The sequence below is a fragment of the Epinephelus lanceolatus genome, chromosome 9, assembly GCF_041903045.1.
Source record: "Epinephelus lanceolatus isolate andai-2023 chromosome 9, ASM4190304v1, whole genome shotgun sequence".
Lineage (NCBI taxonomy): Eukaryota > Metazoa > Chordata > Actinopteri > Perciformes > Serranidae > Epinephelus > Epinephelus lanceolatus.
The window spans coordinates 13,806,687-13,832,296 of record NC_135742.1 but is presented as its reverse complement, the minus strand read 5'-3'; the positions used below and the strand labels follow the sequence as shown (position 1 = coordinate 13,832,296).

General features: G+C 40.8%; 4 protein-coding genes across 6 annotated transcripts in view; 2 read left to right on the top strand and 2 right to left on the bottom strand.

Moving 5' to 3' along the window:
* The window catches only part of LOC117252460 (uncharacterized), a 40,006-nt gene extending 17,719 nt beyond the window's left edge, over nucleotides 1–22,287 (bottom strand). Inside the window, exons 1-4 of the mRNA XM_033619362.2 lie at nucleotides 21,995–22,287; nucleotides 20,761–21,887; nucleotides 1,576–1,849; nucleotides 575–1,436 (exon numbers count right to left, since the gene is read on the bottom strand). Coding sequence (XP_033475253.2) covers nucleotides 575–1,436; nucleotides 1,576–1,849; nucleotides 20,761–21,887; nucleotides 21,995–22,166 — 2,435 coding nt within the window. The 5' untranslated portion in view covers nucleotides 22,167–22,287. The remainder of the gene's footprint in view (nucleotides 1–574; nucleotides 1,437–1,575; nucleotides 1,850–20,760; nucleotides 21,888–21,994) is intronic.
* Nucleotides 11,536–14,336, top strand: LOC117252465 (uncharacterized). Of its 3 annotated transcripts, XR_013492012.1 has the most exons (4): nucleotides 11,542–11,819; nucleotides 11,970–12,422; nucleotides 13,574–13,757; nucleotides 14,146–14,336. XR_013492012.1 is itself a non-coding variant. In XM_078170588.1 (3 exons), the coding sequence occupies exons 1-3, from the start codon at nucleotides 11,648–11,650 to the stop codon at nucleotides 13,663–13,665; spliced, it is 717 nt and encodes a 238-aa protein (XP_078026714.1). In that variant the 5' UTR covers nucleotides 11,542–11,647; the 3' UTR covers nucleotides 13,666–14,336. The 3 variants fall into 3 exon arrangements, 2 of the variants coding, with proteins under 2 accessions (XP_078026713.1, XP_078026714.1); XM_078170588.1 differs by having other exon boundaries at nucleotides 13,574–14,336; XM_078170587.1 differs by lacking the exons at nucleotides 13,574–13,757; nucleotides 14,146–14,336 and having other exon boundaries at nucleotides 11,536–11,819; nucleotides 11,970–13,433.
* LOC117252463 (uncharacterized) lies at nucleotides 15,893–18,206 on the top strand. The gene is made up of 2 exons (XM_033619365.2): nucleotides 15,893–16,193; nucleotides 16,356–18,206. The coding sequence occupies exons 1-2, from the start codon at nucleotides 16,175–16,177 to the stop codon at nucleotides 17,672–17,674; spliced, it is 1,338 nt and encodes a 445-aa protein (XP_033475256.2). The 5' UTR covers nucleotides 15,893–16,174; the 3' UTR covers nucleotides 17,675–18,206.
* A 1,592-nt stretch (nucleotides 22,288–23,879) lies between the features above and the next one.
* Nucleotides 23,880–25,411, bottom strand: LOC117252468 (uncharacterized). Its single transcript, XM_033619372.2, has 2 exons — nucleotides 25,125–25,411; nucleotides 23,880–24,987 (listed from the first exon to the last, which is right to left on the bottom strand). Exons 1-2 carry the CDS (start codon nucleotides 25,294–25,296, stop codon nucleotides 24,164–24,166), a joined length of 996 nt encoding a protein of 331 aa, XP_033475263.1. The 5' UTR covers nucleotides 25,297–25,411; the 3' UTR covers nucleotides 23,880–24,163.
* Nucleotides 25,412–25,610: the final 199 nt, after the last annotated feature.

The following is a 25,610-nucleotide window of genomic DNA, read 5'->3' as shown; positions in this document are numbered from 1 at the left end:
GCACCATGTAGCACACCATCTACAATGTGTTTGTCTCGTCCATAGCTCAAAAACAGCACAGTATGTCAAGTAATAGTGCAGTTATCAAGTTAAAGCAATCACAAAATACATAAAAAGTTTCTCAGCCTCAACATCAGAGTTCACAATCCACTCTAATACCGTAAGCAAGGTTTAATAGATTTAAAATAATATAAATGTAACAGGTGAAACATTTGTATGTAAGATGTACTCATTGTACAACAAGGACGTTTCAAAGAGTTAAAAGATTATGGCTGTTAAAAAAAATTACTGTTGTTACCAAAAATATATGACGGGGGAATAAAAGTTAATTTTAAAACTTGCTGGAATTGTTGATGATGTAATAATTCATGACAGTAAGATATTGTGACCTCTTCTTTATAGGAAATGCGTAGCACACTATTACAAGCACATGATATTAGAAAAGTGTTCATGTCAGTGGGTGAGTGTTCACTCCAGAGGAGTCTCGGCTTGATGGTTTGTCCCGTTTATGGATTGATCTGTGAAAAACTTCTTCCACAAAGTTCATTCATGTGGCTCGTCACATTAAAACTACTTGTCTGTATGCAATCTCAAATGCCTCTCTAATTCAAACACTCCAAAGAATCGTTTCCCGCAGATCTTGCAAAGGTACGGCATCTCACCGATGTGGGTTCTTCTCATGTGGGCCCACAAGCTGCTGTTGCGTCCGAAATCTTTCCCACATGCTTTGCACATATATGGCCTCTCGCCCGTGTGAGTTCTCATGTGGACTGTCAGCTCGCCGCTCTGTCTGTAAGCTTTGCCGCACATTTTGCAAGAATACGGCTTCTCGCCTGTGTGGACGCTCACGTGTCTCTGCAACACTGACTGGAACTTAAAGTCTTTCCCACATGTGTCACATATGTAGGAGCGTTTACCTGTCTGCGTATTATTGTAGTGTTGGATACCAAACAAATTCGGGTTGTCTGCACTGTCACTGTGACTTCCGCTAGTGTGATGTCTCCTCTGTGATTCTGACTCTGTATCTCTACTAAATCCCGAGTCTCCATGCTTGCTTCCTGTCTGATACTGGCTCTCAGGCATATAGGGGTTATGAGAGAGGGGATGGTGGGAAATGTTTGGTTCTGACACCATAGAGCTTGTAACTGATGTGTAGCTATGAGGCTTTTCTTCATCGATACTCATGTATGGAGTCAGATCATCACTGTGGTCACTTTCCTCATGAGAAGAAGTCAACATGAAGGCATCAGTCTCCTCCTTCAGCTCAAGCTGCTCTCCCTCCTGACTGGTGCAGAGCTCCTCCTGTTCCTCTTTAATCTGTGGAGGCTCTGGGTCCTCTTCGTCCAGACTGGTGATCGTCTCCTGAATACAACGCTGCTGGTCAGCGAGAGCCTCCTCCACCATACAGGCACGTTGCTGTGTGGGCTCTGGAGGGACTGAGAACAAAAGGAATTCACTATTGTGACGACATAAAAACATCTGAGCAGAAAATACAAGTCTGTATTTAAACCATTTGGGTCCTATGTAAGTTATATTCCTCTGCTGTTTGTTAAATATCGCTCAGGTTTAACTCACCTGTATTGTTTAACTTCGTTTTAGGTTTCCAGACGTTTTCCAGCAGTCTGCGCTGACGATTGAGCTCCTCCTCGTACTCGACGATAGTTGTTTTAAAAACTCCGAATATTTCTTCAGCAGCAGCAGTTAGTCTCTCGTTGACAAACTCTCTCAAATACTCAACTGAAGCCATTGTTGCGTTATTTGTTTTGAAATAACTGTCTTCACTGCGACGACAATATCGTCCTCCTGCTAGCTCACCACTGCGTGCGGCTAACGCTACCAGCAGCGCTTGTGTTGTTTACTTCCGGTGGTGTCACACTGTGAAGTTCCGACAGTGGCGGTGGATCTTCTCTTTCCGCTTTCAACTGATGACGTTTCATTCATACACTGCCTGGCCAAAAAAAAGTCGCCACCTGGATTTAACTAAGCAAATAGGTACGAGCCTCCTATTGGATAATTACTGCATGGGCGATTATCTTTCAGCTGGCAACAAGTTATCTAGCCCCAACTGGTGCAATGAGTTGCTTCTCATTTCCTAAACAACCATGTCGAAAGACACATCCCGTGGTCGTGGAAAAGATGTTAGTCTGTTTGAGAAGGGTCAAATCATTGGCATGCATCAAGCAGAGAAAACATCTAAGGAGGTTGCAGAAACTACTAAAATTAGGTTAAGAACTGTCCAACGCATTATTAAAAACTGGAAGGATAGTGGGGACCCATCGTCTTCGAGGAAGAAATGTGGCCGGAAAAAAATCCTCAATGATCGTGATCGGCGATCACTTAAACGTTTGGTGAGATCAAATCGAAGAAAAACAACAGTAGAACTCAGGGCTATGTTTAATAGTGAAAGTAAGAACATTTCCACACGCACAATGCGAAGGGAACTCAAGGGATTGGGATTGAACAGCTGTGTAGCCTTAAGAAAACCACTAATCAGTGAGGCTAACCGGAAAAAAAGGCTTCAATTTGCTAGGGAGCATAAAGATTGGACTCTGGAGCAATGGAAGAAGGTCATGTGGTCTGATGAGTCCAGATTTACCCTGTTCCAGAGTGATGGGCGCATCAGGGTAAGAAGAGAGGCAGATGAAGTGATGCACCCATCATGCCTAGTGCCTACTGTACAAGCCTGTGGGGGCAGTGTTATGATCTGGGGTTGCTGCAGTTGGTCAGGTCTACGTTCAGCAACAGTATGTGCTCAAAGAATGAGGTCAGCTGACTACCTGAATATACTGAATGACCAGGTTATTCCATCAATGGATTTTTTCTTCCCTGATGGCACGGGCATATTCCAAGATGACAATGCCAGGATTCATCGGGCTCAAATTGTGAAAGACTGGTTGAGGGAGCATGAGACATCATTTTCACACATGGATTGGCCACCACAGAGTCCAGACCTTAACCCCATTGAGAATCTTTGGGATGTGCTGGAGAAGGCTTTGCGCAGCGGTCAGACGCTACCATCATCAATGCAAGATCTTGGTGAAAAATTAATGCAACACTGGATGGAAATAAATCTTGTGACATTGCAGAAGCTTATCGAAACAATGCCACAGCGAATGCGTGCCGTAATCAAAGCTAAAGGCGGTCCAACGAAATATTAGAGTGTATGACCTTTTTTTTTGGTGGTGACTTTTTTTTTGGCCAGGCAGTGTATCTTTGACGTTTGAAAGTCTTCTATAAACTACTACTTTTACTTTAAACACATAAACATAAATTGAAAAATAAAATAAAATAAATAAATAAAAATAAAGTTAACATCATTTAAATACCACAATGTTTTCACAGTGCATTGGAAATGTAAAAAAAAAAGGAAAATAACGGAAGTACTGTTAGCAAAATATTTTTAAAGTACGAAACGTAAAATTAATCATTTTGCACAATGGCCCCTGTCAGTTCCACATTAAAGGGGGGTAAAGTGTGGTGAGGAATTACAATACTAGGCTACCAATTGTTTTGTTTTGTTTTTTTTTGTTTTTTTTTTACCTTTATTTAACCAGGTTAGTCCCATTGAGATGGGGGATCTCTTTTTCAAGGGAGACCTGGGGCCTGTATCATGAAGCGAGATCAACCTTTCCTGGGTTACCCAGACCTATCCTGGGTTGACTAACCCTAACAATGGCAATCAGGATAATCGGTATCACGACGCTGGATATCAACTCGGTAACTCAACCCAGGGTTGCTTTATCAAGAGCCGTGAACGCGCACACAGTGGACCAATCACAATCATGAGAGAAGCGCAGCGTCACTGAGCGTCCTCACAGAGCGCCGTATGTGAGGGTTAAAAGAGGTATTTCTCGTGAGGATCAGAGATTAATTCTACTAAAATATGAGGAGGAGAAAAGCAACATTACAGAAAAGGCTAACACCGTGGCAGCCGGAAGAGGAGGAAACATGCGTGGCAACACATAACGGGATGAATAATGTTTAGTTTTAGTTTAGATTAGTTTATTTGCACATAATGTTAAAAACAGACAGTATAAAATTTACAAGATTAAAAAAGAAAAGTGCCGGAGAGGTTAGAAGCCACTAAAAGCTTATCAAAGAAATTCCCCTGTCAAAACATCAATGAAATCACATAGCCTAATAGAGAAGAAAAAAAAAACAGGTAAGGAAAGAAGAAATAGAGGAGGAGAGAGGGAAAAATCAAGACAAAGGTAGGTTAAATGACTCATCACTGGTTCAAGTAGCTACAGTACCTGTACCTGTACATCTGACACTGATCACACCTCATGAAATCAATGCTGCGCAGATGAATTGCGTGTATTACAATTATTGTCTAACATCATTGCGTCTGATAAATTGGTCTTCTTTGTCATAACATTATATATGCTACAATAAAGCTTAAAGCTGACGTCACAATTAAATCATATCAACACCAAATTTATAGTCTGAATACAATCATCCTGATATTGAGCTGTGTTAGAAATTAACAGCTGTGCAAAATATACCTAGTCTCCCTCTTTAAAAAACAAAAAGGAAAATCCCTCAAACACCATGAAGTGTAGACATGATAGGCTACTTTCCACATTTCCAGCAGCAAAGCTGTCAATTAGGCCCATTATCTTTAACAGGGATCATTTCCTCCAACAAAAAAAATGTTGGCACTAATTAATGGTGCTTTTAAGTGTTCGCAAATTATCAGTTTCTTTCTTATGAAGGGGTGGGATGAAATTTCGACTTCTTTACACTCCTTTTTGAACAATCTTTTCATTGTCTGTTGTTGCTTTCTTTTCTTTTTAGTGTTCAAAATAAACTTTCAAATCAAAATCAATCAAATGAATTAAACTTCCCGTCATGACTGGGCTGCATTTCTGTCAACGGAGTCATTTTCTTTCTGAACAGCTGATTGGCCAGTGGGTGGTGTTTTTTATAGGATCAGATTCAACCCTGAACTTACCCTGCTCCGGAGCAGGATAGCCGTTCAGAGTAAGTTACCATGGTGATCTACCCCGATAAGAACTGAACCGGCTTCGTGAGACCGAAAACCCAGGGTTAACCCTGAAGTTACCTTGCTAAGACATTAATCCTGCTTCGTGATACAGGCCCCTGGCCAAGACAGCAGCGATACAGTCACATATTTACAGACAATAATTAGAGGAGAAACAAGTCTTGTTTTTGTAATAAAATCCCAATAACAGCTTCAGCTTTTTAACAATATACTGAATGTGCTCCTTAAAAGACAAGCGGTCGTCAACTAAGAACCCTAGGTATTTAAAAGAAGAGATCAACTCTATTTGATGACCTTTTTTTGTGACAATCATTTCTGATTGAGTTGATCTTGCTATGTTAGAGGCAGTGAAGAACATGAGTTTTCTTTTCTCTGCGTTTAGAAGAAGTTGCAGATGATCAAGTTGTTCCTGTACTCTGTCAAAAGCATGCTGAATCTTTTCAAAAGCCTTTGTTGGGGTGGGAGCAGAGCAGTAGATGGCAGTCTCATCGGCATAGAAAGGAAAGGTTGCATCCTCAATATTTTTTCCAATGTTGTTTACATGATAAACAACAAAGGGCCCAGGACTGAACCTTGTGGAACCCCTATATACACTTGCAAAAAATCTGACTGAGAACCCTCTGTGTGAACAGCCTGGGTTCTGTCTGCAAGATAATTTTTAAACCACTCAACTGCTTAAAGGAGCTATATGTAAGAAATATAAAGCAAATAGTCGTAAAATCCTCCTAATATGTCACAGAGACTAAGGAATAATGTTCATATAACACAATGATCTCACCGACAACAATAGTACAGCCAGAATATTCACATTTAAAAAACATTTTTACGGTCCGCAAATCATGTTTATGTTTTGAATTTGTGTTTTGGCCTGTTGCGCCACCCACCGCCGTCTACCAGTCACGCAGTCAGTAGAGTCTCCGCATCAGTTACAGTTATTACTGAGCTACAGCAGCACGGCAAGCAGCATTAGCAGTATCCCAGGACATAGCATTAGCAGCCGGCTCCTCCCCCGCTGTATCCCGGCAGCAGCATTAGCAGCAGAGAAGCCGGACTTGCTCAAACTGTCCACTGGAAAACCGAAGATCAAGGACACGGTGACGCGGCCCTGCCACGGCAGCCGCCCGTGGGCAAACAAATCAGTCTCCAGCGTGCCGCTGTCCAGCAACCTCGAATCTATAGGGGAGGGGGGGGGGCAGACACGACTCGCGGCAGTATTTTGAATTTGAGTGCAGTAACCGTTTTGGCCACATTCTTACATACAGCGCCTTTAAATGTAAATTAATTCATAACAAAAGTGATGCTTTTTTGTAAAAATAAAATTAAAAAAAAGTTTTGTTTCCTGTCCATCAAACTGCATCTATATCAGCCTGTCAGTGTGTTCAACTGATTGCACACCACAAAATGCTGGTCTTTTAAAAATTAACACTTACTGCACTTTTGTGTATGCTTGTATCCAGGGGCGTAAATATAGACAGTGCAGGGCAGGCAGCAGGGGCAGCACTGGGGCCCTGTGAGGTGGAGGGGTGGGGGGAATGATTCCTGTGTCAGTGACTGACCTGGGGCCAATCGTGGCTTGTGGACCAATTTAAAAAGCCTGCAGCATTTCTTCAAGAATATATCATATGTGGCCTGCCACACAATATTGGTTTATCAAGTGATCAAGTGGTTTATCATATTTCATTTTTTTCTGTTCATCTCATGATGGCAGCACTATCATACAGTTTGTAGACATGCACCAAGTAGGAACTATGCAGACGATAAACAAACAAAGCTACCTAGCAGCAGACATTTCCTGCTAGGTAGCAGACATGGCAGCAAAGAGGTGTAAAGTTAACAGTGAAGGCCGTCGCTTTCAGGAATGGTGGAAAATTGAATACTTTTTCACAGAAAGATGCAACAGTTGTGCTTGTCTTATTCTTACCCATATGAAGTAAGAAGCAGCTGACCCCCAGGTGTTTTCGTTGGCCCCTATTCAAAAAAGGAAGCCCTGTGTTTTCAATGAATCAGTTCTCATGGTTCATGATGAACACATCAGGTGAGGTGCCATGTTGCAGCACTTGAAGGACAAGTTTCAATTAGATAGGCTACCTGAAAAAAAAACACCTGAGCGTCAGTATACACAGCTGAGCTGAAACTCTTGTGGAGGCATGTTCAAGAACTAAACGAAAGACACTTTTGCAATAGCTGTATCTCTTGTTATTAGATATGATTTCACATTGAGAAGAGGTCACAGTGTCTTAGTGAAATAGAGCAGTACATTTTCGTGCCACAGATGCTCATTCAGATTGGGATCTGGGGAATTTGGAATTTGGATGTTTGCAGTGTGGCATGATGCATTATCCCGCTGGGGGGGGCCACTGCCATTATGGAACACTGTTGCCATGAGGGGGGGTACTTGGTCTGCAACGGCATTTGAGTGGGTGGAACATGTCAGGTGGTATCCACGTGAATGCCAGAACCAAAGGTTTCCCAGTAGACCAATGTTATTTACTTCACCTGTCAGTGGTTTTAATGTTTTGGCTGATCGGTGTAGTTCTACTTTCCTTAATTTTATAATTTCACAGGCAAATATTGTGCTTTTTAAGACCACTGTATTTATGTGACAGTCTGACAGTTACTTTGTTGATAAAGATGTTTACACACACAAGCTTACGGTGAGCTTATTACAGTTTTTTAATAAGGGTGAAGCTGTGGAGGAGTGAGGAGTGGATCTGACTGAGATACCAAGGACACTTTTGGCAGGCGGCCTGTCACTCAAAGCAGCTACGCCCTTAATTAAGCTCTAAAAAAAAATCACCCTCCCTCCTGTACAGCTGTCATGACTGGGGGATAGGCTGTATATGTGTTTATGTGTACTGTAAAATTGGGCGTTTTAACATTGGGGTCTATGGGGATTGACTTGCTTTTGGAGCCAGCCCCAAGTGACCATCCATGGAGCTGCAGTTTTTGGCACTTCTGCTTTGGCATTAAAGAGAGGATTACATGTACATGTAGTGATGGGTGTCTAAAACTTTTGCTCTTGAGAAGTAAAATTTTCACCAAAGATTTCTTTCCTTAAACACGCTAAGTCTATCGGCAGATCTGACCCAATGTGGCGAGAATATTTATCCACTGAAAATCAAAAACTGTATTATGTAGTTATTTCGCAGTTATTTAACTCAATAATAGTTCCAACAAATACATACATACACTCAAGATTTGTGATCTTTAATGTCAATAAGAGGGTAAAGAAAACTAATGAGAGAAGGAGAAAATATGCCAGAAAGCAAAACAAATACACTCAAGCTGAGAGACTTTATAAGACTCTATATCATGATTGTTATTTGTACATTTATTATGACACAATGTTGAAAGAAAGAATAAATTTAGGTGAAGGTGGCCAAAATAACTTTGGTTCCTACATGAATGCACATTAAGAGAGTGCTTTTAATCCAACTGGATGAAATTAACACAGTCATATTCACAGAACATAGGGTTAGGGTTACCCTGCTCCTGTTTGACTTAAAAATAGATATGTTGTTAAATTGGTTCAGAGTCAGTCAGCCTGTTTAAACGACAAAGTATTTATCCTGTTGCCATCTGAAGCCATTACATTGTTGCTCAGAGCCGAGACGCCATCACAGGGTGTGAGATCTCTGCTGGAAAACATACGTTTGGAGTTCTTTAAGTGGAGACGCGAAGAGACTAGAAGTTGGTGAGTCCTGCTAATCAAAGATAACTTGGATAACAAATGGCTGAGCGAGCTCTCCTTGAAAGTTATTTGATTTGCCATGAGTGTTCAGAGATTTTCAGAGATCCTGTGTCTCTGGGCTGCCACCACAGCTTCTGTTCAAGCTGCCTGCAAAAACGCTGGGAACAAGCTAAAAACAAAAACTGTCACATTTGTAAAAGAAAATCCTCAATGGACGAACCAGGAACGGAATTTATACTGAAACAAATGGCTGACTCATGGCTGATACAGAAAGCTGGAACATCTGAGACAGAAATGGGAGAAAGGAAACTAATGTTGCTGTGTAGCGAGCATCAAGAAGAGCCTAAATTTTTCTGTGAGGATGAAGACAGAGCTGTGTGTCCTGTCTGTAAGTTTTCTCTTCACGAGAGTCACAAGGTGGTTCCCATAAAACAAAAAGTCAGTGACCTGAAGGACCAGCTGAAATCTGACTTAAAGTCTCTGCAGGACAAGAGGGACAAATACAAACAAGTGGAGAAAACATACGATGAAATGAGTCAACACTCCAAGAAGCAGCTGTTGTCCACAGAGTGGCAGATCAGAGCGGAGTTCAACAAGCTCCGCCAGTTCCTGAAAGAGGAAGAGGAGTCCAGAGTGGCAGCTCTGAGGGAGGAAGAGGAGCAGAAGGGAAAGACTATAAAGAGAGAGATGAAGATGATTCAGAAGCAGATCTCCTCTCTATCTGACAGTATCTCTGCTGTTGAGGAAGAGCTGCAGAAACACAACGTGCCATTCCTCAGCAGTTATAAAGACACTCAGAGCAGAGCCAGAGTCCAGAGCTCACTGTCAGATCCACAGCTGGTCTCAGGAGCGCTGATAGATGTGGCCAAACACCTGGGCAACCTGTCCTTCAGAGTCTGGGAGAAGATGAGGGAGAAGGTCCACTTCAGTCCCGTCATTCTGGACCCGAACACTACAGGTCACTGTCTCCGTCTGTCTGATGATCTGACCAGTGTGAGAGCGGGACACAAAAACCAGCAGCTTCCTGACAATCGAGAGAGATGCACTAATTACGCCAATATTCTGGGCTCTGAGGGGTTCAGCTCAGGAGAGCACAGCTGGGAGGTGGAGGTGGGAGATCATCCTCGCTGGAATATAGGTTTGGCTAATGAGTCCATTGACAGGAAGGGAAAGAGATATGCCACACCGGACTGTGGAGTCTGGTGTTTATGGCATGGCTATGGAAAATACACTAATGGAGATGGTAGGACTGTGACAGTGAAGAAGAGTCCACAGCGGGTCGGAGTCCAGCTGAACTATGACAAGGGGGAGGTGTCTTTCTATGACTCTAAGGACATGAGTCACATCTACATTCACAGAGACACTTTCACCGAGAAACTCTTCCCATATTTCTTTATTGGAGAGGCCGGTGATGATTTCTTTGTGATGTCAGTGTTGTTGACTCTTACTTCACTGTTTGTCTCTTTGGAATAATCAAGACAATCATCCAGAAAGAAATATGTTCTCAGCATACAAACTGCATTACATCAACAGGTGATGAACTTTTATATTTTCTTAAACCAATTATATTCTTTGGATTATAAGCAGCGTCTTTTGCTTAATTAGATCATAATATAACACTGTATCTTCTACACCAAATACTTTGTCATTTTAGTTTGAGATATTTCTGAAATTTTCTGATGAATTATTTCCGTTTTGTTCATGTTTTAATTTCAGCGTTTCATACTGTCCACTCAAAGTCTCATTGGTTCAGTTTATCAAAACACATTCCAGCTCTGATAGATTGTTATTTGTTGTTTCATTCTTTAGCAGAACTGGTTTGTTGACTGCAGAAAAAAACTGTCTCTACTGTCTGAAATAAATTATGCAAAGTGGTTTTCATCTTTGCTTGTTGTTTGAGCTTATTCCAAAAACATGAACGCAAAAATGATTGTCGTAATCTAAAATTCATTTTTGAAATATCCCGTGTCATCAGGGATTTAGTTGTATTTTGTTTGGCAAAAATGTGTAAAAATGGTAAATGAATACTTGCTTATGTTGCTTTGTAAATACTCTGATTGTATGATGCTGTTTTCTTGGCTTTTAAGAAATACCGTTGGTGGGTGAGATGGCTACAAACCAAAGTTATAGGCATATAAAGGCTACGTTGATATGGCTCCGTCAAGTGTGGGAGCTTTTCTTTCTACTTTTCTACATGTTATTTTATGTGGGTAGAAAATGGGCTGAAAAAATTGGCCCTATATTGGATTGCCCACATGTTCCATATTGGCCCTATGCTAATTGCCAACATGGGTCATTCTGGGGCTACCCGAGTACAAAGTGGGCATGGGTCCGAAATGGGCATCTTATCTGGGGCCCACTTGCGTAACCCATACAATACGGAACGTGTGGACAATCCCATATAGGGCCCATTTTTCAGCCCATTTACTACCCACATGGGCTCCACATACAAATGTTGGGTGGGTGGTTAATTATCTTGTGCATGGGAGCAACTTATTATCTTGTTGGCACAATTCAAGAAAATATCTTGTTTCCATAAGGTAATAACTGGTTCACATAAGAAAAATTAACGTGTGCACACAATATAAAAAAGCCCCCTTTTGGGAGTTCAGGTGCTTCATATATTTTGCGAATAAGACTTCTGTAATTATACTGAACTACCATCCTGAATGCGTAGTGAATATACCATGGTTTCTACTTAAATAAACGGAATACTTCTTTCACCATTTTTGTTGTTGTTGTTTTTAAAACGTATCTCACTACTGCCATCAGCTGAGAGCGGAAAGAAAAATCCCGCTTTGATTTACTCTGTCGGACCTGAAGAGTGTAACACCACCGGAAGTAAACAACACAAGCGCTTGTAGCGCTAGCTTCATTCATGTATTGAAGTAGCTTTAGGATGTTTTTATAGTCGTAGCGTCGATAAATATTAAATTTCTCGTGAAGTAACAATGTCTTCAGTTGAGTATTTGAGAGAGTTTGTCAAAGAGAGACTAACTGCTGCTGCTGAAGAAATATTCGGAGTTTTTAAAACAACTATCGTCGAGTACGAGGAAGAGATTGATCGTTTGCGCAGACTTTTGGATATCGTTTGGAAACCTGAGCTAACATTGCACAGCACAGGTGGGTAAACTTAATTATTTTTGATAACACAAACAGAGAAATACGATTTATAAATTATCCTTTTTGTTGAAAATACATTCTGGTACTTGCATGTCTGCATGTTTTTCTTAAACATCACAGTAGCCTACCTATTGTTGTCTGTCCTTCCAGAGCTCCCACAGCAACATGTCTATAAGGAGGAGGAAGTTCTCACTGACCAGGAGAGGAGCTCCATTCTGGACCAAGAGGACCCAGAGCCTCCACAGATTAAAGAGGAAGAGGAGGAACTCTGCATCAGTCAGGAGGGAGAGCAGCTTGAATTGAAGGAGGAGGCTGATACCTTTATGTTGACTCCTACTCATGAGGAAAGTGACCACAGTGAAGATCAGACTCTGGACTTAAATCCTGATATCACTTTGAGTACATTAGAGAAAGAGTATGTAGTCAACTTGCCAGTTATAAGCTTTGTGGTATCAGGAGCACACGGTGACCACCAGCTCCTCTCTCACAGCTCTCATGTAGCTGAGAGCCAAGATCAGACAAGAGGCAAGCACAGAGACTCAGGATCAAGTCGAGATGCGGAGCCAAAACCACACAAGAGAGATCACAAAAGCAGCATTCACGGTAACATTACAGGCAACCCTGACTTCTCAGAGATTCCCTGTACAACTCACACAGACAAACAGTCTTTCAAATGTGACATATGTGAAAAATATTTCAAGTTTAAGTCACTGTTGCAGAGACACATGAAAACCCACACAGGCGAGAAGCCGTATTCTTGCAACATATGTGGGAAAGGATTCAGTCGCACCTCGACACTGAACATTCACACAAGAATCCACACATTTGAGAAGCCATATTCTTGCAACACCTGTGGGAAACAGTTCAGTCAAAAATCGGCGTTGAACACTCATATAAAAGGCCACACAGGTGAGAAGCCATATTTATGCAACACCTGTGGGAAAGGGTTCAGTCAGATGTCAGCACTGAACATTCACATAAGAGGCCACACAGGTGAGAAGCCATTTTTGTGCGTGACATGTGGGAAAGCTTTCAGACGTAATGACGAATTGAAACTCCACATGAGAATCCACACGGGTGAGAAGCCGTTTACTTGCAACACATGTGGGAGTGCTTTCAGAGTTAGTCGTGACTTGTTGGTCCACATTAGAAGAGCCCACACTGGGGAGAAGCCGCATCTTTGCAAGATCTGCGGGAAAACGTACTTTGATGTGTCTCAGTTGACAAGGCATATAAGATCACACACAGGCATGTAGACTCGTGCATGCCAGGTATGTGTGAGAGGATTTAGTTCTAGTGGTTCTCATAGAAGCAATAAGCCACACAATTATAGCACTTTTGGGAAAAGTTCTACTCCAATCACATTCTTGAAAAGAAAAAAAAAGAGAGACCAATATACACAGGAGAAACCATACAGATTAAACTCGCGCAGAGACATGTTCAACGGAATTAAATACAGTTTTGTATAGGGATGCACAATATATCTGGCTGATAATGGGAAATTTATATTATTATTTATTATTCAAATTATTTATTAATCAAATTGTAACTGAAAAATAGAGCCGATAATACAAAGCCATATTGCTTTCATCGGCCGCACTTAGAGAACACAAAGAAGAAGAAGAAGACGAAGAGCAAGCTCAGCATGCTGACTAAAGAGCCAAACATGTTGTCACCAGTTTGGACGTTTCTCACAGTTTTAGAGGAAGATAACGCAGTTGTGTCGGGGGTGTCTTTCCTTTCTGTTGCTACAGTTACACTGGTTAGATGCAGCGCTGAAGGACTGTCCCCAGAGTCACAGCCATCAGCACGCCTGGGGACCCGCACACAATGCACCAAACCCTGATCTCTGTCCCTGTGGGCGGTGGGCCCACAGGGCATCTGATCAGGATGCCTCCTGGGTGCCTCACTGGAGGTGTTTTGGGGCACGTCCCACTGGTAAGAGGCCCCAGGGTAGACCCAGAACCCACTGGAGGGATTACATATCTCATCTGGCCTGATGAATGAATGAATTTATGTTAAACACAAGCCTTTATTTTTGGATTAAGGGATGCACTTACTTCAACTGTGTATAACACGTTGATACATCTAATGTGACAAATGTTATGTCAAAGCATTAAATGGAAATCTTAGGTAAAACACTCTATAAAAAGCAAATTATGTTTGAAGTTTTTTGATGTGCACTTAAAAAGAACAGCTGAAGAGTCAGAACTGTTTTTTATTTTTGTTGTGTAAATATTATTGACCTCAGTTAGATTTGGTTTGAGCAATGTAATATTAAATCTTTCACCTCTGCTCACTACATCTTTGCTCTTTTCACCCCCAGGTGTGTATAAAATACAGGCTATGGACTTCCTTTGAAATATAGAAACGTGAAATTATCGGTTGTCTTATTGGTATCGGCCAAAAGAAGAAGGCAGTTATTGGAAAAAATCCATATTGTGCATCTCTACTTTTGTAGTAGCTACATCTCTGTCACTGAGTGTACATTTTTACAATAAAGTTGAGATGTCAGTATCTTAGTGTAACGTTTTTCCTTTCATTTGACTGAATTTGTTGTATTTCTGTTTGCAAACAGTATTGTAATCTCCCAAATCCGGGTTAGAAAGTCTGGAGCTGTTCTATAGACAATAAGTTGGGAGAGATGTTGTGTATGACACGGAGAGCACCCAGGGGGATGTTCTGAGTATATGGGTACAATTTCTGTTTCAAAGCTGAGAACACTACAATAGAATAAAGCTTGTTTGGGTTTAAAAAAGAAAACAAACATTCTGTGGATCCACAATTTTAAACATCCCTCAGCCTGACTTTCAAATAAAGTGTATGTGGCCCACCACACAATATTAGTGAATCAAACAAGATCATTTTGCATTTTTTCTCTTCACCTCACAACGGCAGGACTACCATATAGTTTGCAGATGTTTCAAATGAGATATCTACAGGTGGAACTTGTGTATCTTAATTAACACATGGTAAATGAGCAAACAGAATGGTTACCTAACCACAGACATTTCCTGCTAGGTAGTAGAAATGACCAAATCAAAGAAGGCTTTGAGAGAGAGAGAGAGAGAGAGAGAGAGAGAGAGAGAGAGAGAGTAGCACATTTTACAGATATTGATTGAACTTTCCCAGGCAATGGAAATAACACATTGGAATTCTTAATTTAGTTGGTGTTTCACTGTAATGAACAAGGACAATGTCTTAATATGGGCAAATTAAATTAAATATGTTTTTTTAATCTTTTATTATCTAAATTTCATGCTCATGTTATATGATCGTATATAAGTTATTTGAAGAAACAAAAGTACAATGCTATGAATAAAAAATCTAAAAAAAAAGTGTGTGCAAAGCGTGCAAAAACAACACGTAAGTAAAAGCTTGAATTACTGAACTGAACTAAAAAAAAGTAAATAAATGGACCGTAGAAATGACAGAATTTTTTTAAAAAAAGAGAAACCAAACCACTGCAAAATAAGATGCTGATTAATGAAGCTTGTTGTGAATGAGAAATCAAAAGAAAAGCCAGAAATCAAAATGGAAGAAAACCTGATGTAAAGCAAATTAATCAAAAGAGAAACCAGACAAATGTCATCAATTAGTCAAGTGTGCTGTCCGAATTACCTCAGAAGCTCCCTGGAGAGCAGTGAGGCCATTTGGTCGGTAGGGGGAGCTGCTGCTTGTGCAGTTGCTCTCGCAGAGCTTTACAAATTGCCGCAAGAATAAGAGTGAAGACACCGTGAAGATATGTTTTCATTATCCCACACTTCTAGGAAAAGTCTCTCTCCTCTTTTAACTGATGGCCCGTTAAACCAGCCTACTACTTTGTGTGTGTAACATTTTTAACACACCATGAATTATTTCTGCCTGAATAATCGGAACAGTTCTTCCGCCACTGCTCATTTATTTGTTTTGAACAAAATCAAGCCGTCAATTGTAAGATATAGTTCAGACAATATTATCTAATTACCTTGTGGAAAGAGGCGATGGTATGAATATCCGTAATAGTGATATTAAACGCACATGTTTGCATCAGTTGAAGGCGGAAAGAAAAGTTCCGGCACTGTCACTGTCGGAACTTAATAGTGTGACATCGAGCGGAAGTAAATAATACAAGCGCTGTATTAGAGGCGTACGTGTATTTAATTAGCTAGGATACTACATTAAAATGGCAGCATATGCAGTTATTTCATGGTTAATTTAACAACACGGTATCCAGTTGAGTATTTCAGGAATTAGGAATTAAAAAATAAGGACAAAATGAATTAATAATAATTTAACAAAAAAAAAAAAACAACCTATCGTCGAGCAAAAGAAATACATCTGTCTGACTGCTGGATATTGTTTGGAGATCTGAAATGAAATTACCCAATATAGGTATGTAACACTAAATATATTTTACTAATACAAAGCAGAGGAATTCGATAATCCCATTTGTTTAAAATATAAATATACTGATACTAATATGTTCGCATGTCTGCTCGTTTTGTCTTTACCATCACACTAGTATCCTATTCATTTTGTTGTCTGTCCCTCCAGAGCCTCCACAGCAACATGTCTTTAAGGAGGAGGAGGCTCTCACAGACCAGCAGCTCTGTATTCAGGAGAGGAGCTCCAGTCTGGACCAAGAGGACCCAGAGCCTCCACAGATTAAAGAGGAACAGGAGGAACTCTGCACCAGTCAGGAGGGAGAGCAGATTGAGCTGAAGGAGGAGGCTGATACCTTTATATTGACTCCTACTCATGAGGAAAGTGACCACAGTGAAGATCAGACTCTGGACTTCAACTCTGATGATACTTTTAGGGAAGCAGAGAAAGAGTCTGTAGCCAACATGCCAGTTATAAGCTCGGTGGTATCAGAAGCACACGGTGGCAACCAGGAGGGAGAGCAGCTTGCACTGAAGCAGGAGACGGATACCTTTATGTTGATTCCTACTCATGAAGAAAGTGACCACAGCGAAGATCAGACTTTGAGCTTGAATCCGGACAAAAGTCAGTGTCCATCAGAGCTTCCAGCTTGCATGGGTATCAGTTGCCTAAAAGACAAATCTGGCAGTGAAAATTGTGAAGCATCAAAACCAAAAAGTGACCACCAGCTCCTCTCTCAAAACTCTCATGTAGCTAAGAGAGGAGATCAGAAAGGAGGCGAGCATGGGGACTCAGCATTGACTCAAAATTCAGAGCCAGAACCCCAAAAAAGACATCACAAAAGCAGAAGTCACAGAGACAAAGTAAACAATTTCCACACAGGTGAAAAGTCTTTCAAATGTGACACATGTGAGAAAGCTTTTAACTGTAAGTCACATTTCCAGAGACACCTGATAACACACACAGGTGAGAAGCCATATTCTTGTGACACCTGTGGGAAAAGATTCTTTTGGACATCAGAGTTAAACACTCATATAACGATCCACACAGATGAGAAGCCATATGTGTGCAAATCATGCGGGAAAGCTTTCAGACAGAATCGCTTCTTGAAAAGCCACATGAGAACACACATGGGCGAGAAGCCGTACCTTTGCAACACCTGCGGTAAAAGATTCCATTACATGTCGGGACTGAACGCTCACGTCAAACTACACACAGGTGAGAAACCATATACTTGTAAAACATGCGGGCAAGATTTCAGACTTAGCGGTGACTTAAAAGTCCACATGAGGACCCACACAGGTGAGAAGCCGTACCTTTGCAAGACCTGCGGGAAAAGATTTGCTTACACGTCAGCGCTGAAAACTCATGCAAGAATCCACACAGGTGAGAAACCATATTTGTGCAACGCATGCGGGAAAGATTTCAGACGTAGCAACGAGTTGACAGCACACATTAGAAGGAAACATATTTTTACACGCACAAGGTGATTTATTTTTCTCTGTTGCCGTCAGGGTGTCATTACACTTTACCTGCTTGTAAAACTAACCAGTATTCAATTTTTTTATTCCTGCTGCTATTTGTCTTTAAAATTCTTTGTACATTTTTGTTTTTACTGTTTTTATGTCCATTATGATAATGTGTCTATTAACTTTTATTATTTATAGAGTCATTTATTCCACTGAACTCCCTGGCATATTTTTTTATTACTCATTCATTTATGTGTCTATATGTTCTGTTCAAACAAATTGCTCCTGGTGGGATTAATAAAGTTGTCTGAATCTGAATGTGACTGTATTAAGGAAGCACACTTTTATTTTTAATGTGTGATTCATTTATTTTACATAAATCTTTATATAAAATAATGACAGCCCACATGTCGTGTGCTACAGTGAATCTTTAACGTAATAAAGGTGTTTACATTGTAAGAGAGACTTTTGTTTTTGTGATGACTTCTCTTTCATTTGATTAAATATTGTTATATGTTATAATTAACAACATAATTTGACAGTAACATGCTGCACGTGATCTGCAGGTTGTGTCACCTTATATCAAGTTAAATCAAAGACAAGATACATGACAATATGCAATTAAGAAAAATGATGCAGCATCAATAAAATAAAATAAAATAAAATAAAATAAAAATGCTCTGACTGGCAGGATAAAAAGACAAGTGACCCAACACTAGTAAAGGGTTTATTCATTCCAGAGGTCAGTCCTTTACATTTGTAGGAGAGAGTTTCTCAGCTTCAACATCAGAGATTCTCAATTCACATTAGTGTTGTCACAGCACTGGAATTCTAACTTTGACAAAATGCGCTGAAAAATACCGATCTCTGATACCATTTTTGATACTAAGGGGCATGATTGACAATGAGGGCATAAAGTTAAACACATTTTAACAGAAGATAACTGTAACAATGCTTTGACATTTTTTCCTTCTCTTAGTAGCAGAATGACTGTAGTAGACATTAACAATGATTATAACTTTTTTACATTAACAAAAACAATATTCTTCTTGCAGTAGTGCACGTTCAAAAGACACTCAGATTGTCACACATTCAAAAGGAAATAAAGTGCAGGTAAAAAACAAAACCATGTCACAAAAGATTATATGCAGCTAGAGTAAATTAGGTGGGAGTCGAGAAGACGGCACTGTGATGGAGTGAGAGGAGTCGGGGCGATGGGGACACAGCTCTTATATCTCTGTCTACACATTTCTTTATCCTTGTCAATCATTACTTCATGTATACTTTTTGCTTTTATTTCACACTTGCTTTGGCAGTGTAAACGTATGTTCAGCATGTCAGTAAAGCTCCATTAAACTGAACTGAACAGAATTAAACGGAGAAGAGAGCAAGTGAGAGGAGGCAGCAATGGATGCACTGCAGCGGTGTCATAACATTGTTAGGGAAAAATACCAGCATATCGATACTGCAGAAAAAGAGTATTGACACCTTTAAGAACATTTGTAATCATTATGTATCTATAAATCAATATTTTTGACAGTAAGTAGTGTGTAAAAGTAGCAAAACAAGAGTATTAATTTAACAGCACATACATTTGTGGAAACTGCGCTCATTGTGCAACAAGACCTTTCAAAGATTTTGGAGATTATGATTGTTAAAACATTACTATTGCTGAAGTCAACATGAGTAATACAGTAACATGAAGTGGAAAAAACAGGTTAATTCATAAATGCTATTACTGTGGTCTAAGTTAAGTCCCCAAATAAACACGAACAACTCTCCCAAATTCAAACGCTGGGGTGCTAAAACTCTTTGTGATGTCATAGGACATCAAGCCTAGAGCTGCTCCATTGACAATGGATTGTGAAAGATGTTAAAGATGATACTGAGAGCACCCAGGGGGATGTTATGAGTATATATGGGTACATTAACTGAGAACAGTGCAACAGAATAAGGCTCATTTGGGTATAATAAAGAAAACAAAATTCTATACATACATAAAATTCGGCTCACATTCACTGTTTGTGGAGCAGATGCAGACTTAAGACCCTCTGACATCAGAAATTGGAGACTTACTTCTCCGGTTTCTGGCTTTGAGAGAGCAGCTCATGTTCACAAATATTTATTAAAGTTTCCTAGGCCATGGAAAAAACATATTGGTATTCTTTATTTCAATTCAAGAAAATACAAAGAACAGTAAAGATAAAATACCGTTGCAGAAGCAGATAAGAAAAGTTGGCAACTAAGGCCCTGTAGATTGCACTGAGGCACAGCACATCGATTAAAGTAATACAATATAAAACACAAGATAAAAAAACAATAAAAATAATTAAATGAGACATATATAAAATAAACAGTGTGCCACTGATTCTGAAAGCCTCAGATCTTCGGGCAGGGAGTTCCAGAGCTGAGGGGCCTTGACTGCAAAAGCCTCGTCACCTTTAGTTTTGAGCCAGGACTGAAGAACAGCCAGCAGAGCCCTGCCTGAGGATCTGAGGCTGCGATCTGGCTCACAGGGGAGAAGCATCTCAGCAGTGTAGCCGGGGGCTGAACCATGCTTTAAAAGTGATCAGTAAAATCAATTCTTAAACTGACTGGTAACCAGTGAAGAGAGGCTAAAACATGGCTGATATAGTTGTGTGTTTAAGTGTTTGTTAAAAGCTGAGCAGCTGTGTTTTGCACTCGCTGAAGCCGTGAGATGGCTTTCTGTCTCAACCTTGAATACAGTGAGTTGAAGCAATCTAACCATGAAGAAATGAAAGCAGGGATGACCTTCGCAAGATCATGCTGAAAGAGAAAGGACCTGATTTTGGAGATGCTTCTTTATTGATAGAAAGAGTACTGGACGATGCTTGTAATTTGTTTTTTTAAAGGAGAGGTCACTGTCAAATATCACACCAAGGTTGTGGGCTGCAGGTTTGACATTTGCAGATAGAGACATTTTAGCGAGTGAACACTTGTCCAGAGGAGCTGGTGGTTTGTCCTGTTTACGGACTGTTTTGTCAGGTATGAGATATACTTTCTAATAAGTGCTCATGTGGCTCCTCACCTGTGAGGGTTCAAATACAAAGTCAGTATGCAGTCCAATATGCCTTCCCAATTCAAACACTGCTCAGGATGTTGTCACATGGGTTCTCACCTACATGGACTTTTCTATGATTCTTCAGCTGTGATGTCCAACTGAATCTTTTCCCACATGTTTTGCAGCTATATGGCTTCTCACCTGTGTGGACTCTTAAATGAGCGTTCAGTTGCTTTGTCCGACTGAATCTTTTCCCACAGGTGTTGCAGGAATATGGTTTCTCACCTGTGTGGACCGTCGCATGAGCGTTCAACAGCGATGGCCGACTGAACCTTTTCCCACAAGTGTCGCAAGTGTGCGGTTTCTTCCCTGTATGGACTGTTGAGTGAGAGTTCAATAGTGATGTCCGACTGAATCTTTTCCCACAGGTGTTGCAAGAATATGGTTTCTCACCTGTGTGTATTCTTATATGAGCGCTTAATGTTGATGTCTGGCTGAATCTCTTGCCGCAGGTGTTGCAAGAATATGGCTTCTGACCTGTGTGAGTTCTCATATGAGCGTTCAGTATAGATGTCCGGCTAAATCTTTTCCCACACGTGTCACAAGAATGTGGTTTCTCACCTGTGTGTATTATCAGGTGTCTCTGCAAAAGTGACTTATACCTAAAGGCTTTCTCACACGTGTCACATTTGAAAGAGTTTTTAACAGTTTGAGAAGTACAGTGAGTTGTTGTCATAGTAGGGGTATATACATTGATGCAGTGACTGATGCTTGTGTGATGATGACTCTGTGGTTCTGGCTCTGCATCTCTACTTGATCCTGAGTCTTCATGTTTGCCTCGTGTCTGATCTTGGCTCTCAGCTACATGAGAGTCGTGACAGAGGAGCTGGTGGTCAAAAGTTGGCTCTGGTACCACAGAGCTTAAAACTGAAATGTAGCTTTGAGGCTTTTCCATCACCACACTCTGAGTTTCAACAGTGCTGCAGTCCAGAGTCTGATCTTCACTGTGGTCACTTTCCTCATGAGTAGGAGTCGTCATAAAGGTATCAGCCTCCTCCTTCAGTTCAAGCTGCTCTCCCTCCTGTTTGGTGCAGAGTTCCTCCTCTTCCTCTTTAATCTGTGGAGGCTCTGGGTCCTCCTGGTCCAGACTGGAGCTCCTCTCCTGGTCAGTGAGAACCTCCTCCTGCTTACACACATGTTGCTGTGGGAGCTCTGGAGGGACAAAGAACAAAAGGAAGTCCCACAATTTTAACAACTGGCATCACATATACATCAATTTCCTTTGTTTGTTGTTATTAAAATTAGTAGGTTTAACACACCTATCCTGTGTAACTTGACTTCAGGGTTCCACACCATATCCAACAGTCTGCGCTGACGGTTGATCTCTTCCTCGTACTCAACGATGGTTTTCTCAAAAACTCCGAATATTTCCTCCAAAGCAGCGGTTAGTCGATCATTGACAAACTCTCTCAGACACTCAAGTGAAGACATTGTTGCAAATTAAACAGTTAGCTTTACAGCGACGGCAATATCTTCCTAACTCAATTTGCCCATGGAGCTGACGCGACTGGCGGTTGTGTTGTTTACTTCCGCTGGTGTCACACTGTTTAGGTCCGACGGTGGACAGTGCAGGAGCTTTTCTTTCCTCTTCCAACTGATGGCATTTAATTTAAAAACCTTGTGTTTATCAACAGCAGGGATTTACACTTACTTCACATCATCCCACAAGGACATTTGGCACTATTTTAGTGTATGGAAATATTAATAGAAAAATCTATTAGAAGAAAGAAACATTACACGAACCAGTATGCAAAATGGCCCTTGTCAGTGCCATGTAGTGAGATCAAATTTATATTTTATTGTAATTATTGATGCCATGATGTTTTGCATTTGCATGTGAGCTAGAGGTAAAGAAAAGCACCATGATGTTTGTTAGACAGTGGGTGAAGTAGTCTCAGGGCCACTCAGAGGGGGGAGTTGTACAGTTTGATGGCCACAGGCAGGAATGTGGCGTTCACTGGTACATTTTGGTGGTATGAGTCTCCCACTGAAAGTACTCTTGTGCCTGGCCAACACATGGTGGAGTGGGTGTGAGACATTGTCCAAGATAGTTCGTAGCTTAGACAGCATCCTCCTCTGTGACACCACCATCAGAGAGTCACACTCCGTTCCCACGACGTCACTGGCCTTGCAGATCAGTTTGTTGAGTCTGTTGGCATCTGCCACCCTCAGCTTGCTGCCCCAGCACACAACAGCATTGATGATAGCACTGGCCACCACAGACTCATAGAAAATCCTGAGCATAGTGGCAAATTACTTTTTTGCCAATTTTTTTGTAATTAACTACTGAAACCATTAACAATGTTGGTCCATAAACTGAAATTGCTGCATTCATTAGTCATAAGTATTGATTAATACTACGTATTGAGAAATGTTCAGAGACGTTGCTTGCTTTTGACTTGCCATCATGCTATTTAAGAAGTTACCTAGAGAAGTGAGTAATTCTTCTTGGTGCAAAATCCCCAGATGGACTCAGGTGACTCTGGTTTCTGGAAGGCAGGTGTCTGACTTACAAAACCAAAGGGGACATTCCTTTAACTTTCCCTTAAATAGGGTATTTTATCTTTTTATATTTTTGGTTTATGTATGATTTGTGAACAACAAGCACTTTCTGCAATAAAATCAATTGAGTGGCTTTTTTGGTATGTGACTTTATTTGCTTTACACTTTGTCATATCAGATGTACATAGTCATTTTTTATTCTTATTATTGGTTTTCTTTTTTACAAAGTAGTTTGAGCAACTTTTTCCTCATGCAGCAACCTCCGGGGCTGAAAAATGAGACCAACACTGAAATGCCAAAATGTACAGTTCTCTGAACGGCTCCTTGAGGCTGGCTCCAGAAGTCAGTCAATTCCCAGAGACCCCCCTTGTTAAAACGTCCACTTTTCAGCAGAAATAAACATGTTTACAGCCTGGAAAAAACGGTTTTGGTCTCTATAGCTAATTTCCCCATTCATTATAACTGTACAGAGGTCAAATTTTATACAACTCACCCATTTCAATTTTATTAAGGCTTAAAGTTAAGCTTAATTATGGGCTGTCTGCCATAGTGGCCCCTGCTTCCCAGTCAGCTTCACCCCTTGCTCCTCCACAGCCATATATGGTCACTTCTGGCTTCAAAAAAACAAGATGGCGACAGAACTGCTTCAAAACTAATTTTTTTTTTATTGGAAGTGTTCAAGATTTCATATGTGTGTGGAATTTACATGCAACCATGGCTACGTAGACAATCAATGCTGCACAAAGTACTTGAGTACATGTAGTTACATTCCTCTACTGAATACAAGTTTGTTCAATATGAGACAGCTGCACTGATGAAAACACCAAACAGTATCAAATCATACTTAAACTGAACCCTAGCTGCTGAGATGCAGCATTAAACGATCTCGATATACGAGTAATACACTGTATGAAGAAAAAATAAGGTTAGTGGATTCTTCTTATGTGGGCTGCCAATTCATCACTACGTCTGAAATCTTTCCCGCAGGTGTTGCAAGTAAATGGCTTCTCTCCCGTGTGGCCTCTCATGTGGACTGTCAACTGACTGTTATGTCGGAAATATTTCCCACAGGTTTTGCAAGAATATGGCTTCTCACCTGTGTGGATCCTCATATGGCCGCTCAGTCTTGCTTTCTGATTGAATCTTTTTCCACACATGTTGCAAGAATATGGCTTCTCACCTGTGTGTATCAGCAGGTGTCTCTGCAAATCTGACCTATACCTAAAAGTTTTCTCACACGTGTCACATTTGAGAAACTTTTTACCTTTATTACAGCAAATCCCTGACAAGTTAGTGTTGATTAAGTAGTGAGTGTGACTTTTTTGGGGGTCTGGCTGCACGTTACTTGTTGATCCTGAGTCTCCATGCTCGCTTCCATTTTGATGTTGGCTTTGAGCTACAAGGAAGTTGTGGAAGAGAAGCTGGTGTACATTTTTTGGGTCTGATACATCCGAGTCTTCAGAGTCTGATTCATCATTTTGCCAAGTGATACACACGCTAGCTGGAAGCTCTGTGTCTGCTGCATTCAGACATTTGTCAGGAGGAAAATACAGAGACTGAGCTTCACTGTGGTCATTTCCCTCTGATGTAGGTGTCAAGATAAGGGTGTCAGTCTCTTGCTTCAGTTCAAGCTGCTCTCCCTCCGGACTGGTGCAGAGTTCCTCCAGTTCCTCTTTAATCTGTGGAGGCTCTGGGTCCTGCTGGTCAGCGAGAACATCCTCCTTCATACCGACCTGATGCTGTGGGAGCTCTGGAGGGGACACAAAAAAAGAAAGAGGAAGAGGATACCACTGCGATGGTAGAGAAAAATGCAGACATGCAAATAAGTGTTAGTATATATTTAAACAATATATACTAGTTTTATATACTACAAAGTTGTTGACATACCTATTCTGAGTAACTTTATTTCAGGGTTCCATACGATGTCCAACAGTCTGCGCTGACGGTTGATTTCTTCCTCATACGCGACGATAGTCTTCTTAAAAACTCCAAATATTTCTTCAGCAGCAGCAGTTAGTCGCTCGTTGACAAATCTCCTCAAATGCTCAACTGACGACATTGTTGCTTAATTACAAATTAAACAATGTCCTGGGCAATATCGTCTCCCAGCTAACTCAATATATGCATATAGCTAACCCCATTAGCGTTTGCATTGTTTACTTCCGGTGGGCGTCACACGGAAAAGTTCCGGCAGCGGAGCCGGATAACGATAAACTCATCCAAGAAAACGTAACGCTAACAATAAAATACGGAGGAAAACGTAACAAATATTTTCATTACTATTCCAACATGTAGGGAAAAAGCTCTGGAATTAAGCAACATGTCCTCAAAATATGAATTAGCACTAGAGTCGGAACTATGTCGGACAGTTTA